The 17,549-nt window shown below is 43.9% G+C and overlaps 1 protein-coding gene across 3 annotated transcripts in view; it reads right to left on the bottom strand.

The window, feature by feature from the left end:
• MAPK10 (mitogen-activated protein kinase 10) overlaps positions 1–17,549 on the bottom strand; it is a 561,938-nt gene that overhangs the window by 101,883 nt on the left and 442,506 nt on the right. The window contains exon 10 of one of the 3 annotated variants that reach the window (XM_078677508.1): positions 3,567–3,623. The exons of the other annotated variants lie outside the window; for them this stretch is intronic. Within the exon in view, the coding sequence (XP_078533634.1) occupies positions 3,567–3,623 (57 nt within the window). The remainder of the gene's footprint in view (positions 1–3,566; positions 3,624–17,549) is intronic. 3 annotated transcript variants of the gene reach the window in all.

Below are 17,549 nucleotides of genomic sequence, written 5' to 3'. Positions count from 1 at the left end.
GGACAGTACACTTCATACAAAGGAGGCGGTCTGCTTCCCTCTGCTCACATCCTTAGCCTGCTTAATAGATAAGAATTGCGGATGCAGATTGGCCAGAGAGTTGTCAGGGAGTCAATACACAAGAAGATGTGACTGCTAACCTCTTACTGGTTGTCGTGGAGCAGTAGCACACCTGAAAAGAAAACCTAGCCACCTTTCCAAATATTCGGGGCTAAATTTTGATTTGAACGGATAGTTGGGTTTCTTTTAAATGCCCTGAGATGAGTAGACATAAACTGACCCTATAGGCTTACCAGTATTACCTTTTACTTAGAAGAAGTTCTGTGCCCCTGATAGAGAAGGTAGGATCAGTGGTTGTCTCTTTTGAGGGGCCGTTACTGTAACCCAAGGATTAGGAAAGATAGCCTGCTGCTGTCACCTGAAGTAGAGACGAGCTAGGAAATCGGCATACAGAGACCATGCTTGAGTTTAGCCTTGAACCGAAGGACCAGTTGACACTGCGCTTGCTTGAGGACATTCAAAGATCAAACCTGCTGAGAATGCAGACTGGGTCGACTGCTGAGCCCCACCTAAATATTTCCTGCACACAATGAAGCACATTTCTCTGTATGTCCAAGCGTCCAGCATTTGTAAACGCTAGTGGAGCAGTGAGAGAAGTGCCACTGGAGTTCTGATCTTCTCCCTACTGGGCATCAAAGAATAAAGTGAATGCTGTGGACACCCCCATCCAAGAACGGGCAGAACTGTTTGTGAGCGGTAAAGTGATTGAAGCAATATTGAGGCCTCTTCTGATCCTCTCTGCTATCAGCAGTGCAGAGCAGCATGTGTACGGAGGTAAACCAGGGATCTTGAAACCTGGTGTAGGCTGAGGTCAGGAAATGACACCACCTCCTCCTGTGCCTTGTACTGTCAGCGTCAACCCTGCTCCAGCGAGCTGGCCGGTGCAACATAAAGAGCCAACATGTACCCAAACTCCAAGAGTAGTCTTTTTTCTGACACTGTCGTGCTCCCAACACTGCGAGCCACCTGAGTGTGCCTCAGATGATCACTCACAACTGAATGCACTCCAATAGGGCTGCTACACCCTGGAAATTGGAATCCAAGGTGAGACATTGAATCCAGGGTGAGAAATGGAATCCAGGGTGACAAACGTCTGTGAAGCAATGCAGGGATAAGTGAGTAGCTACCAAAGTCTGAGTTTGTGGGCCTACTTTTGCAGGGTAGCCCATTTTGAAACTTCCGAAAACCTGCAGTGAATGTGGTGAATCAGTCACAATAGCAGAATCTCCACATTTGCAAGCACACTTTCTGCACATAAACGTCCATCTATCAGGGTTGGGAATTTGCATTCGGAAATTAATATTTTGTGCAATTCATAAAAATAAGTTTGTTAAAGTATTTGGCAATTGGGCTCAAAGTTTGTATAAAAAAATAGATATTGCAATGCAAACAAAAAAGTGTTTATTAAAGTCACTGATTTCTACCAGGAAAGGTTGTCATTTCAAGAAAGCTGGTAGAAGGCGATGGTGGTGGTAAGGTATCACATTATTGTAACAAAAATATAGTTTGGTCTGAATATTGTGTGCTAAAAATTGGTTACAAATATAGTGTACCATTTGAGTTAAAAAAAAATCAACATCCAATGGGAAGATATTTTTACAAATGATATTTAGGACACGGTGAGGACAACTCACAAAGGTAACTTACCCTTGTAAGTAGGTTACATGTGCAAATTTACTCTTACACTTTTGAGCATATTTACTACATTAGGCTATTCAGAAAAACAAAGTGTAAAGTTAACCTTTTTACATTGTTTAATTTAATGTAACAATATTTCATAATGGGTTCTATTGTAAGTCCCTACCTCCATTATTTTCTATTGAGGATGTCGCAGTACCAGTGGTTGGCCATGAGAGATGATGGACTTACTCCAGCTCTGATCTGGAATAATTTACTTCTGTTTTGGGTCTCTCTTTGGCTGTACTAATTATAGAAATGCAGTTGTTGAAAAGCAGTGGATCCCTTTTTGTGAGTGGGTGCCTGTCCCTCCCTAAACCCCTTCCATAGCCTCACTAAACCCCTCCTTACCCCTCCCAACCTATTCCACTTTAGGTGTAAATGTTCCCCATTTTTCAGTCACTTCCTTCTGTCCCTCCCACATTTACTCCTAAAACATATACTTACATGTGCGAGACTCCACAGTTGGTTGTAGATCTCTGTACAGAAAATTATAGGTGAAGTGGGAGTTGAACCTCCACACGTAAGTTTGTTGAACAGCATTTTGTATTAGGTTAGTAGTACTACTACTGTGCTCTGAAACGTGCAACAAAATGCAGTTCGTGATTGTGAATACGCCCCAATATTTCTATAAGATTATATTTTTCGTAATGATATTGTGACATCCAACCAGTCGTAATACCGGGCTTAGTGTTATCGATTATGGCCAATATCACCATATCAGTTACCGAACATCACAAAATTATAAACCACAATTGGGAATAACATGCGGGTCACAGAATTATTGGGCCTTATGTGATTCCTGAAATCCAAGCTCTTTTCAACACACATGTTCCACCCTGCTTTCAGCAGTCTAGCAAAAAAACACGCAGAGTTACCACTCCACACCTTTTGAAAACTATAGTGGTCGGGACATTGTTTTTCAATTGCTATAAATTAACACTTTCTCACAGTAGTCCAAGGGTACCAACAACAACTTTACACTACTGTGTGTAAGCTCTATGACCCTTTTCTAAGAGTTCAATGAATTGCACTATTCATTCATAGGAATATTCTCCATAGAAGATATTGTCATAGAAATTTGATCTATCTCTAGCTTCATTTATTTAATTTATACTTGATATTTTTAATTCAATCTCTGTTATATTTTTTAGGCGATTACCATACATACTTCTAGAATAGTTGCAATTTAGGCTTTCATTTCAAGAATCAATATTATTTTATGTGGCAATAACATCTAGGGAAATACAAATACCGCTGGATTTGTTTATTCACCGTAATATTACTCTCACATTCCATGTTCTGCAGGTTGGAAATGGGAAAACATGCAGTATTACTGCATGTTGTACCCCATTATCTGCTGCAAAACTCAGAAATCTGTGTTTCCTTACCACACAAATTTTGTTAGGCCTTATCTGGTGAAATGTATGCAAGAAAAAATGGCAAGTCTGTGTTAAGTTTGCACAGAATGTGTAATACTGATTTGCTTGAACACACAGCATACGCCCAGACTGGAATTACTGCAGCTCTTGCAATGAGGGCCTTATAGCTTTCTATTACATTATTTTTTTTAATTATGTAGCTAAGTATTTAAATAGCTTCTTACTGTGGCAGGTTCTGTGATCAGTTTCTTACAATAGTGAAGTGAAAAAAATACCAGAAACTGTCTTACACTTCTAAACAGACACAGCTGCAGGGGCATGCAGGATACAGTGATGTTGCCTCGAATATGATCCTGCAAGTCCCTGCCTTCTTGCAGTCAAGGATATCCAATAGTCCATTAAAGACTACATACTTCAAAAAAAGATATACAAGTAGAATATAGTAACCTTTTCATTATTCTGCGTTTTGATTGGCTGTCCATTCCATCTCTCCCTCACAGGTTCCTGAGGAAGGAAGGAAAATGGACATAGCGAGTGACTTACATTTACAAAGCAGACACATACAAAAAAATCCAAACAAATTGACAGTTTTCTTTGGCAGAATATAGAATGAGGTCGCTACTTCAACCTGGAATCAAACCCTTTGCAACAATGATAACACAAGAAGAAACATGGCCACCATCATTTGTTGCAATGAGTTTGATAAAGACAAATTATGGTGACAAACGTCAATTTATTGATTAATCAACACAATAATAGAAAAACACTACAGTGTCTATTCATATGGCATTTTGAAGTACTCAAAGTAGCACTCATGTAGTACTCTTTTACATACTGTTACATGTCTTAGTGAATTAGTCCCAAAACATCTAAAACAGGCATGCATCAAGAGGGATGTATGACGTTACAACGCATACATTTACATCGCGGTACATTACATCGCGGTTTTTACAACGCAAGTGGTTACAACAACTTGCGTTGGAGGACGCTGGACTTAGGAGTAGTATAATTTACTATTCCAACTCCAGTCTACATACAGTAGGGAAGGTGTTGGATAGTAAATTATACTATTCCTTGTCCTATACGCCATCCAGCAATGACTTGCGTTGTGAAAACCGCAATGTAATAGCATCTCGATGTAATCCCCGTGGTGTAAATGATGTTTCCTCATCAAGAGTATTCAGGAACGGTTCATATACAATTAATAGAAATAAAAAGGACTTTGGGCCTGATTTAGATCTAGGCGGCCAAATTACTCCATTACTATGGAGACGGATAACCTGTCCGCCGAAATATAAATGCCAATATAACCTATCGGACTTATATTGCTCCGAACGGGATATCCATCACCGTTGTGACTGCCAAGATCTAAATCAGGCACTTTTATCTCTTTGCACTTTTACTAATAGGGAGCTGGACACTAAGGGGCCAATTCAAAAAGGAATGTAACAGTGTGTAAAATAGTACTACTGTGGTTATACTTCCAGTACTCTTAAATTCTTTCAGCAAAAAAAACACTCAATTTGCAGGCTCTTTCTCTGACAAATTCTATTTCTTTAATACTTTTTCTGATGCAATTCAAATTAATGCTGATTTATTTTGGAATTTGTCCAGAAAATCCTGAACAACATGGCCTTGATTATGAGTGCCCCAATTTTTTATGATCACTGTGCAAACACATGTTCAGTGGTGTAATTATTGGATAGGATAAAGTTTACAACCCCAGAGCATACCCGGATAAATTTCAGCTGATCGAATTTACAGTTTAAAAATTCTGGTAAATAGTGAGAGAATCGAATTCTTGTGTGGCCAGCCCTGAAAATCTGCATGTGATTCCGATTTTTTTAAAAAGGAAAAACACATAATAGGAGCAATCTGTCTTTGTGGGTAAGTGCCAAACCCCAGGTATCTGATTTTACCTCTACCGGGTGTGATACATTTTGCACTCATATCAAGGCCCATATATTTATAAATCTACTTACAAACTTACATTGTTGAAAAAAACATCACAACTCTCCTGAAATTTCTTAAAACATGTAAATATTATCTAAAATGAACACTAATGGGTTGTGGGTATATGTCCTTTTTCACAGTGGTGGTGGAGTAATCTCGGTGGAGTCTTGTTTACATGCAAAGGCATCTTAGATTTCAATTGTTTTCAATTGCATCTTGAAATTTGCATTGCCAAATAACTTGACTCTCGCTATGTGAACTGACTTCTCGACATGGTCTTTTGTTGAATCTGGGATCAACAAACAGATTGCATTACTGGATCTCAGATCTCCCTTCGGTGAGTAGATCAATAGCAGTGATTGGAAGTATTTTGGCCGGGGTCCACACAGGCTTTGAGTGCAGGGCAGAGGATTTAGACTTTGATTATCTGTGACACTGGAAACCAATGCAGTTCTTATCTGCTGGTGTGAGGTGAGAAGATTTCTTCAAACTGAAATAGAGTCTAGCTGTGTGGTTTTTCATTCAATACGGAAATATGATTATTTAACTATAAGGCTGCACAAGAAAATATAATTTTATGTTTTATTACACTTTGGATATTCTCCTATGTTACATATTTCTTGCAAAACACAGCGTTCACTAATCACTTAGGGCCTCATTTATGAAAAGTGACGCATCGCTGCGTGAAAACAGCGATGCGTCACTTTTCACTGCGCCCTCCTTCCGACACCAATGATGCGTCATATTTACAGTATGACGCGTCATGGCGCAAGGAGTTACAGATACGTCAGTATTTCTGACGTATCTGTATGGCGCAAAAGTGACACATTGCTGGAGTGTGTCACAAAAGTGACGCAACTCCAGCGATGAGTCCTTTCACAGGTGAAAGGGCCTGCATCAGTATTACGCCTGCTGTGAGGCAGGCGTAAGAAATTGACGCATTTGTGTCCTAGAAGTGGCGCAGTGAAATCTTATAGATTTCACTGCGTCACTTCCATGACCCTTTCTTGCGTCAGAACGCCCCCCCCTGCATACATTATACCTGTCATAGGTATAATGTAGCGCAGGGGTTTACAAAGTGACTCATCTAGGTAGATGCGTCACTTTGTAAATATGGTGCAACAAGGCACATTGTTTACGCTGCTGGTGCGTGACAAAAAGTGACGCACCAGCGACGTAAAAGAGATGCACGGCCTCATAAATGAGGCCCTTAGTCTCTTGGTGCTGTTGCAACATCTGCAGTCAATGGCCTTCATCAGGACAAGCTTATAATTTTTTTATAAACTATGTAGTTAACTGTCAGCATGGTGGTGTCTCTAGCTGTGTGTCTCAAGAACTCTCAATTGAGGGTATTCTAGGCAAGAGGTCAAGTTATGTCTTCTGGCCTTCTGACAAACTAGCACATGGATGAACTTGATGCATCCATGATGCAGTGGTGCTATGTATTTGTGTAGCTGAATTTCCTATTACTGTATGTATTTAGGTACAATATCTGGCCTAAGCCTTGCATTTAAAGTGGAAATACACCATCTCTGTACCATTATTGAGTATTTATCTTAAAATACATCTACTCCCATGGAAAGCTTGCCACTTATTCCAAAAGTACATTTCTTAAAAACAAAAATATTTGCTTCAGCACTGATCGTTGCTTCACCCAGCAGAGGTTTGGCTTTCCTCTTTTAGGAATGGTTGATATGTTGCTATGCGTTGAATTGTCATGCCTTTCAATCCATTTACCACCAGATGAAAGGGCAATGAAATGAACCAAAAGGTGCTTCACTGTAATGTGAGTGAAATGCTTGGGGGTAAAAGAATTGAGCACAAGGCCACAAGACAAACCATGATCTCCAGAAGACAATCCTCAGCCATTTCTAGCCTGGAATTAGAACAACTAATGTGAAAAGCAGCCATAAAGTGAGCGAGGAAGGCCTGTAAGGAGAGTAGGTTCACATCACCTGCTTGCGATGGAAAGCAACTCTGAAATGACCTAGAAGAAGATTAAAACGATGGACACTGTTCGGCAGTCTTATTGTGCATATAAAACACATGGGGCAATATAACATTGGGCATGCAGTTGAGTGAATGTATCTGGCAGTCATTTAATGACTTAGCATATTCGACTGCAGGTGCTACATCTCTCAAGTCCTACCTTGTGGAGCTGTGCATGACAGGGTTGTATATGGAACCACACATGCGTAAATCACGCCTGCCTTAATAACGCAGTCCGAAGAACGAATGAGTCTTTACAACGCATTCCGTTTGCACGTAAATTGTTGCAATGACTAGCGTTAGGGGAAACGCTGGAGTTGAAATAGTATAACTTAATATTCCAACTCCAGTCGGCGCAAAAGTAGGAAAAGTGTTGGACTTAAAGTATAGCATCAATCCAACAACCCTTTTCTTAACGAAAGTCATTGTAACAACTTGTGTGGTAAAAGAATATGTTGCAAAGACGCATTCGTGGTTCGGATCGCACTGTTAAGGCACTCCCGGGGCTAGCTCTACCGAGCAACGAGGTACCGACGGACAGCGCGGGGCCTCCTCCCAGAGCAGCCAGCCAGGTAGAGGTGAAGCAGGATTTTCCTACTATTGAGGATACCTGGGTATGACCTGATCAACAAATATAAGACAGGAATACCGGTGGAGTATACAAATTCACTTTATTTCTTTACTTTGTTGTCACGTATTATCGCAGCAGCAGTTTCACTCATTTTTTCGATCTGGTGCTGAAGAAAGCCGATGATACCAAATGGATCAATAGGCTGAAACATGTTGACCATCAAGTGACAGTGGTTCTATATCTATACCACTGTGCTGTTTCTTTTTAACCCTGTCAAGCGGAACACAATAATAAAGGACTATAGTGTATCCACTTAGATAGTTTTAAAATTCACTCACTTATCCTTCACACAGCGCGGCATACCTCACTACACCTAATTCCCTCACATATGGGATTACCATCCTTACGTCAAAAACATCTCTGAGCTCCTCCTTTGAACACCGGAGTAGTAGCTCCCAGTGTTGACTAGGTTTTCTTCACTGGTAAGGAGGACCCATATGATGAAGCATGTCACCCTTGGGTGAGTGAGGGTTCTTATCCTTAAGGGATGTCTCCCCCAGTTATTATTTTTGTAGTATCACGTGGGTTTTGAGAGAGTTAACTTAGCACATTTGTTACACACATATGTTTGAGACCACAGTTTTGCAATTTAGTGTTGAGTTTATAGTTGGGAACGCACACTGAGTGGTCTATAAAACATTCCTACAGACCCCCAATCTACGGTAGTTTTTCACAACACAGTTAGAGCCAAGGTGTAAAGGCTGTTTCCCAGTCAGTTACCGCCCTGTCATATTTCTTTTATAGTAATTCCTTAAGTTATATGTATATCATTTTTCCATAAGTGGACCAAAATCATGTGGAAGTGTCAGCTACATACAGAAGCACATTAGCGAATAGAAATTTCTTAAATAAGATATATCTTTGTTAAGCCCCTATGTAGAAGCGGTGGATCAAACCAGTAACATTAATTCACAATGAACACCTTCTGGAAGATTGTGCAAACGTCTCTCTTCTCCAGTTCATATTGCCTATGTATACTTTTGGAATGTAAGATAGATGTAGCAATCTGTTAGTAATTACTGGCACTTTCCACCGGATGCCACATACATTTTAAAAATATCACCAGCATTAACCTTGCCTCTAATATTTCATTGGAAATTGTTTTTTTTTATCGTTCATAGGGCTTAATAAAACTTGGTGGGATATGGTCAATCAATCAATCAATCAATCAGTGACACTTATAAAGCGCGCTACATACCCGTAGGGTCTCAAGGCGCTGGGGGGGGGGGGGTGCCGCTACTGCTCGAACAGCCAGGTCTTCAGCTTCTTCCTGAAGGAGAGGTGGTCTTGGGTCAGGCGCAGGTCGGACGGGAGGGAGTTCCAGGTCTTGGCGGCCAGGTAGGAGAAGGACCTTCCTCCTGTAGTCGCTCTTCGGATGCGGGGGACGGCGGCGAGGGCGTGGTTGGCTGATCGGAGGTGGCGTTTGGGAGCGTAGAAGTTGACTCGGCTGTTGAGGTAGCTCGGGCCTTGGTCGTGTAGGGCTTTGTGTGCGTGGGTGAGGAGGCGGAAGGTGATTCTCTTGTTGACGGGGAGCCAGTGAAGGTCTCTCAGGTGTCCGGAGATGTGGCTGGATCGTGGGATGTCGAGGATGAGTCTGGCTGAGGCGTTTTGGATCCGCTGGAGTCTCTTCTGGAGCTTGACGGTGGTCCCGGCGTAGAGGGCGTTGCCGTAGTCCAGTCGGCTGGTGACGAGGGCCTGGGTGACGGTCTTCCTGGTCTCTGTGGGGATCCACCAGAAGATCTTCCGTAGCATGCGTAGGATGTTGAAGCACGCCGAGGAGACGCTGTTGACTTGCCTGGTCATGGCGAGGGAGGAGTCCAGGATGAAGCCCAGGTTGCGTGCGTGGTCCGTCGGTTTGGGTGCGGTGCCCAGGGCGGGAGGCCACCAGGAGTCGTCCCAGGCGGAGGGTGAGGAGCCCAGGATGAGGACCTCCGTCTTGTCCGAGTTCAGTTTCAGGCGGCTGGTCGTCATCCACTCGGCTACCTCTTTCATCCCTTCGTGCAGGTTGGCTCTGGCGGCGGCGGGGTCGTTGGTCAGGGAGAGGATCAGCTGGGTGTCGTCGGCGTAGGAGATTATGCTGAGGTGGTGTTTGCGTACGATGGCCGCGAGGGGGCTCATGTAGACGTTGAAGAGGGTGGGGCTCAGGGATGATCCTTGGGGGACGCCGCAGATGACTTCGGAGGCCTCTGATTTGTATGGTGGTAGGCGGACTCTCTGTGTTCTTCCGTCGAGGAAGGAGATGATCCATTCCAGCGCCTTGTCCTGGATTCCGATGTTGCTGAGGCGCCGTACTAGAGTGCGGTGGCAGACCGTGTCGAATGCCGCGGAGAGGTCTAGGAGGATGAGGGACGCTGTTTCTCCATTGTCCATCAGGGCTCGGATGTCATCGGTGGCGGCGATGAGGGCGGTCTCGGTGCTGTGTTTGGCTCGGAATCCGGACTGTGAGGGGTCGAGGGATCCGTTCGTCTCGAGGAAGGCGGCCATCTGCTTGTTGACGGTCTTCTCGATGACTTTGGCTGGAAACGGGAGAAGCGAGATGGGGCGGTAATTCTTGAGGTCGGTGGGGTCCGCTGTTGGTTTCTTGAGAAGAGCGCTGAGCTCGGCGTGTTTCCAGCTTTCAGGGACGATGGCGGTGTCGAAGGAGGTGTTGATGATGTCTCGCAGGTGGGGTGCGATGACAGCGTCGGCTTTGTTGAAGACGTGGTGAGGGCAGGGGTCGGTCGGTGATCCGGAGTGGATGGAGTTCATCGTGCGGATGGTGTCTTCGGTGCTGATCGGGGTCCAGGCGTGGAGGGTGGTGGTGGGGGGGGGTGGCTGGTCGGTCGTGGTGTGCGTTGGTTGGTTGTTGAAACTGCTGTGTATGTCCGTGATCTTGTTGTGGAAGTATGAGGCGAGGGAGTTGCAGAGGTCTTGCGATGGGGTGATGTCGTTGTTTCCTGCGCTGGGGTTGGAAAGCTCTTTCACGATGTTGAAGAGTTCCTTGCAGTTGTGTGCGTTGTTGTCCAACCGGTCCTTGAATGCTGTTTTCTTGGCGGCGCGGATCAGCTGGTGGTGTTTCCGGGTGGCAAGTTTGAAGGAGGTCCTGTTGTCCGGTGTCGGTTCCCTTTTCCAGACTTTCTCGAGGGCTCGGCAGTTCTTCTTGGAGCTCTTGAGTTCGTCGGTGAACCATGGGGCCTTCTTGCTGCCGGGTCTGCTAGGCGGGGTCCTCAGCGGGGCGAGTTCGTCCGCGCAGTTGCTGATCCACTTCGTGAGGTAGTCGGCGGCCTGGCTGGGGTTCGCTGAGCTGGCAGGAGGGTGTTGGCTCAGGGAGGTGGCGAGCTGGTCTGCTGTGATCTTGTTCCAGCTTCTACGGGCGGTCTGTTGCTGGTGTTGGTGGGTCGTCGTTCTCTTGAAGGTGAAGTGGACGCAGCTGTGGTCCGTCCATTGAAGCTCTGTGGCGTGGCTGAAGTCGATGTCTGCGCTGGATGAGAAGACGGCGTCGAGTGTGTGTCCGGCGAGGTGGGTGGGGGTGGACACCAGTTGCTTGAGTCCCAGGTTGGCGAGGTTGTCGAGCAGGGTGCTGGTGTTGCGGTCGTTGTTGTTCTCCAGGTGGAAATTGAGGTCTCCCAGGAGGATGTAGTCAGCGGAGGGGAGGGCATGCGGGCTGACAAAGTCGGCGATGTCCTCGCTGAATTGCGTGCGTGGTCCAGGGGGTCGGTAGATCAGGGTGCCTCTGAGGGTGGTGTTCGGGTTGGTGTGGATCTGGAAATGCAGGTGTTCGGCGCTGGTCAGGGTGTTGTCGGTGCTGGTCGTGAGACGGATGGTGTTCCTGTGGATGATGGCGATGCCTCCTCCCGTCTGGTTGGCGTTTCGGTCCCTCCGGACGATCTTGTAGCCCTCTGGGATAGCGATGGCGATGTCGGGAGCTGAAGAGGCGTTCATCCAGGTCTCCGTGAGGAAGGCAACGTCAGGGGCTGTGGCGTCTAGGAGGTTCCAGAGTTCGATGGCGTGTCTGTGGACGGAGCGGGTGTTGAGCAGGATGCACTTGAGGTGGGTGTTGCTGGAGTTCGACTTGGCGGGTGCTGGTGCGGGGCTGGTCCGGTTGCAGGAGAACCTGCAGGCGTGGCAGCTGAAAGGTCCGTGGGTGCGTCTTGGAGTGGCTTGATGGCATTCTGGGAGTCGGTCGGTGTTGAGAGCGGTGAGGGTGGCGGCGGAGTACGTCAGGCGGGTCGGTCGGGGTCTTCGTAGGCCAGGGGTCCTGGCACTGGGCGCGGTCCAGGCGCGGACGGGCGCAGACGGGCTTACCTTTTGGCGCGCCTTCGGCGCACAATCGGCGCGCCCGCTGCGCGAGACCGCTGCGCGTTCGCACGGTCGCCATTTAAGGCGAAGTGCGCGGGTGGGCGGAGCAGCTGGGAGGCGGGAGCGGGGAGGGTTACAGAAGGCAAAAAGGGGCGGGGACAAGCGGCGGTGGCGGGAAGGGAGGGCGGGGGGCGTCGAGGTAGGCGGACAACAAGGAAGGAGGGCAACACGGAAGAAAAATAACAATACAGTACAAAACAGGCACAAATGAACGCAAAAAACAGGGAAAAAACAAGTTTATCCCAGACAAGCACAAATAACCGTCAAAACAAGAAAAACCACTCGCAGCGGCGGCAGCCGGCGAACGAGGCAGCAGCGAGGCAGAGGGCGGCAGGGGGCACACGCAGCAGCTGGTGGCCGTGCGGCGCGGGGGTGTCCACTCTTCCTTCCACACCTTGGAATTTCCAATTCTACGGTCATCTATAATCCTGGGGGAATCAGTGGGGAAGGATCATAGGTTGATCCTTAGGAGATCTTTGTAATGGAGAATTTTCAAGGGAATCAGGAATATCACACCTGATGCTCACAGTTGTTCTCCAAATTTCATTGCCATTTTATTTTTATGACGCGCGCACTCACCGCACTGCAGCAGTCTGAGCCCAGAGACATGGGGGAGTCCTCTGCTGCCGACTGGGAGCAGAGGACAGGAGCAGTGGCTGACTGGATGCTCCAAAATGCGCATGTCACTTTGGCCGGCTTTCTTGCGCTGGTCAAAGTGACATGCATACTTCGAAGCTCTCCATCTAGCCGTCTTAGGCAGCTCGGTGGAGACCAAGCACAGGCCTACACAGGGCCTGAAGGACAGTCCCGCCAATCCTGGTGCTGCTTTCACAGCATGAGAGCAGCACCAAGATTGGTTAGGGGAGTTGGATTGTACCATGCTGGAGTGGAGAAGAAATTCGGGAAGAGCGTGGATGCAAGCCAGGTAAGTGACTTTTTTTCTTTTTTCTTTTCCTCCTTCCCTCTCTTCGATCCCTTCCCTTCTTCACTCAGTAGTTTGCCCACTCCACAGTCCACGTAGCTGGCAGCCACCGCTAACTAGACCACAGACTAATTTTAAGCTCAACTTCGAATGCTCTGATTACAAGTGTGCGGGAGAGGGATGAGATGATACAAACACCGGGGTTCAAAAACCATTGGGTGCATTAGTTACCTACAATTAGAATTTTTCCCTACAAAATGGGACACACTATGCGGATTTTAGTGCGTTTTGCACCAAAATCTGCACGACGTAATATTAATAATGCATGTTCTCTAGATACATTTTGGCTGCTGCGGAGGCAACCTGTTTTTAATTCTTTTTTTCATGACAAAGTGATTTTCCGCTGTTCTCATTTCAGCCATGGGATGTTTCCAGCTAAGTACTGACTCGACAAACAATGCTCGATTCCTGAGTGAGGTTGATTGGCATGCGGAATAAAACATGTTCTTGGAAGTGATTTAAAAAAAACCCAAAAAAAAACAGTAGCAAACTGGCACCAGCCCCCTGGGTCTCAAAGGGACACATTTCCGACTGACTAAACAAATGTATACTTTTATGGATACTATAAAAATCTCAGAGCCCGTGAACACCTTCTCTTCTCCTACAAGTAGTAATTTACTCATACAAACAGCTCAGTTTGAGTAAACCATTTTGCAAGTTCTATGAATATTAAAACTCTTTTTACACTTGCACATATAAATTTGTCTTAAACGAGACAATAGTCTTGGATTGACGCTTCTTGTGTCAGCTCAATGCAGGGCTCTGTCAGGATATAACCCAGAAATTACACACAATTTTGAATCCTCCCACTTAGGATCTTCATTCAGAACAATGCGCATGCATTCTGTCAAATACATTTCCTTTTAATTGGTTTTGCATTACATTTGACCTTTATACTCATAAATCCTGCAAAATGTGGTTAATATTAAGGGTGAATGATCGATTAACTTTGACGAAAACAATTCCTTTTGAATGAACCCCTAAATAACTACGGTGGTTACGGGGAAGAGTTCAACATCTGAAAAATTTGCATTTGATTGCAATATTTGCTTAGTTTTATGCTCCACGACGTTACATAGAAAGAAATATTTACAAGGAAATTTGTATAGTGAAACACTGACACCCAGTGGTTTAATACATTTACACAAGCTTTGAATGTTCATGGGAGCAAGGTTTAGAAAATGTGCGATGCAAACCAAAATACTGTCATTCTAGCTACAAACATTACTGATTCTGTATAATGTAATATTGGTTTACATACTGCATTGTAAAAGCACACAGCATGCTAAAAAGAAACATGTTATATTACATTTACTTAATGGGTGTGAATCATTAAAACATTTAATGACATTTAACTTATGGTTCTAATAATGTGATAATAATGTGATAATAATAACAACAAAGAAATTTCATGTGCAAAAGTTAACGTTTTTGGTGTCAGAAACAAACGGTACTTCATGTGGAACGTGCACTGAAAATGATAAACGAAAAGTAGTTGCTACACGAGTTTTAGCTAAAGCTGTATTTTGTGAATCTTTCCTTTTGATGTGCCTTTAAATACGTGTGCCTTAATAACATATATATATATATATTATACAAAGAAGAGTTAGCTGTTTTATGTGTGAAATTGTGATATAAAAAATATATGAGTACCTTATACTTACCTGAATTAATGATGATTTGATTGAAATGTTTATTAATGCATTAATTTGGTAGAATAATACCTTGTGCTATGTAATGCGAGATTCATATTTTAGTATTGTGAATACGCCATGTTTCATGTAGGCCTCAAATCTTGCTTCTTTACTTTTTCAAACGTGAACTTATGAACTAACTAATCTGAAGCCTATAGAAACTTTTAACAAAGTTGCCACTTGTGTTCTAACTATCAATTGCATATTTTGACATTTAAAGCGAATTTTGCCTGTGCTCCAAAGAAAACGGATACATGCTAGAACAGATGATTGAGAACAAACAAATGTAAACATAAGAGCATGAATTTGCTTACTTTCTGAGTGTCACATTGTTCATATGACAACGTACAATGATTCTAAGGCAATTAAGTGATTTGGATTACTTAATTCTTCCAGATTTATATACTTTCTACCTACTAAATCATCTCATCCTATCGAAGACGACCAATGAGACAGAGTTGTCCGACAAATTTGGTGATGCCAAGGGGTGTCACATCGGAATTTATGAAGTATAATTGTGCAGATTTTGGACCTAAATGAAGAATCTTCTTTGCCTTGAGAAACTGGCTTGGCTTGGCTTGGCTTACCCATTTTGCAGTTTAAGATTGACAAGGACAACGTAAACGGTGGTGTAATACTGTAACTGGCATGCTAGTGTGGTTGAACTTTTCTGCTGCAAGGTTCACGTCATGAAGTTGTGACTTTGATGTTACAGTGATGGTTTGAGACAGATTACTGTCTTAAACTGGAACTGGTCTTTTGGAACTCACAGAATTGTCCTAAGGGTTTGTATGTGGCTCAACCGATTTCCTACTGATCTTTATGCTATAGACATCAATGATCTCCCTATGCTGAGGAAGATTCATTTCACTGTTATCCTTGGACCTCGCCGCGTTGGTTTTACTTAATAAATCTAGCATTAGTTAAGATTTTAGGATAGAAATTTGTGTCATTTAATGTTCTTTACCCTTGAATCGGAAATACTAAACCTTTTATATTTAATCTAAAATTTGCTGACCCTGACTCATTATTTCCTTGTAGGTACATCATTTGAATAATGTTCCTTTTGGTTGATAAAATTGGGTTTCTGAATTTTATGAGAATAAACTTTGAATGGAGCAATTATATTATTTCTGGTTGTCATTCGATAATTGCTTAGCCTGAGAGTATTCCAGTCCCTTTCAGCACAGAACAAGATCCATTGAAGGACCAAGAAGGTTTGACAGGTAGCAAGAGGTTATATGAAGTAAGAATAAAATAGTTACATTTAAAAAACTCAGGTCCAGCACAACAATGCTACAACAATGTTTCTGGTAGTGTGTTGGATGGTTTTGCTGTCTGACAAACCTGGGATATAAGGGGAATGCATATTGGGATCACTATAGATTTACCCAAAACCCAGTGAAATTTGACCAAGTGCCAGTCCTGAAGAAAGACAACACGATGAGACAAGTGTTGTGAGCATTAATAGGGTTATGCAATATTGTTGCTTAAAATGTGTAACTAGCGATAATTGGTAGAGTGATGTTTTTAGTGTTTAATGTTGAATAAGTTGTTGTTGAGTTGAAGTTGTTATCCGGTCTGAAGTGGCCTAAGATCCCTGGATATGCACCTAAGGGTGGTCTCAGTGTGGCATACACTGAGTAAGTTTGTCTACTGTGTTTCAAAGGTGCTGTACATGAGACGTCATCGGCAATACCACCAAAGAAGGGAATTTTGTGAGAAATGTGAAGTATAAATCATTTGGATTTTCCTCTAAGTGCACGGAGTGTAAATCATAAGGATTTTTATGTGAAATATCACCGTTTGAGATTTCGCTCAGAATGTATGAATATACTTCTGCTTGAATGGAGATCTATAATTTCTTTTAGTGGAGCAGACAAGAGTTTATTTGTGGTCTCAGTGTGGCATACGCTGAGTAAGTTTGTCTGCTGTATTTCAAAGGTGCTGTACATGAGAAGTCATCTGCAATACCACCAAAGAAGGGAACTTTGTGAGAAATGTGAAGAATAAATCATTGGGATTTTTCTCTAAGTGCACAGAGAGTAATCATAAGAATTTTTAGGTGAAATTGCACTGGTTGAGATTTTGCTCGGAATGTGTGAATACACTTCTGCTTGAATGGAGATCTATAGTTTCTTCTAGTGGAGCAGACAAGAGTTTATTTGTGGTTATAGTGCTTTTAATAAGCCGTATTGAGATAAGAGCTGAAAACAAGTTGGATTGTTAAGGAGGGGTTAGCTGCTGTAAGGAGTTGTCTGACATCATAGAAGTGTCGCGCTGTAGGTTGGTTGGTGTGGGGCTGTGCGGGGATTGGTTGGTAGTGTCATAGAGAGTTGTGCAGCAATTGGATGCTTAAATGACAACAAGAAAGTGTTTTACTGGAGAATCAGGTGAAATAATTTGTAAAGGACATTAAAGAAATTAGTTGAGAACAATGAAAGTTTTGAAGAGTATAAAAACATGAATACATGGAGATGTGCCTGTACCAACAAGGGATGGGGTACCGGTTCCACCCGGAAGCACATATGCTTAATTTATGCTTTTTATGTGACCATAGAGAAAGGCTACCATACATGCACATACAGAAAATGATGGATCTTTAGCTTTTCCTCATATGGTACATTCAGTGTATGAATTCTTGAAAATTTGAGGAGACAGCTCTGAGACCTATGCAATTTGAAGCCCTCAGAGAATGGGAACATGTTGCCCATCAGAAGGAAAAACAGAAACATCAGGGAAGATATAGGAACACCTGAAATAGGTGCCACCCCCTCCCCAGGCCTGTGAAGGCCCCAGGCATCCACCTCTGGGCCGATATTATATAAAAAAGGGAGGAGGCC

The sequence above is a fragment of the Lissotriton helveticus genome, chromosome 2_1 (assembly GCF_964261635.1).
Source record: "Lissotriton helveticus chromosome 2_1, aLisHel1.1, whole genome shotgun sequence".
Classification (NCBI taxonomy): domain Eukaryota; kingdom Metazoa; phylum Chordata; class Amphibia; order Caudata; family Salamandridae; genus Lissotriton; species Lissotriton helveticus.
The sequence above is the reverse complement of the archived record's forward strand: the minus strand, read 5'-3'. Positions and strand labels throughout refer to the sequence as shown.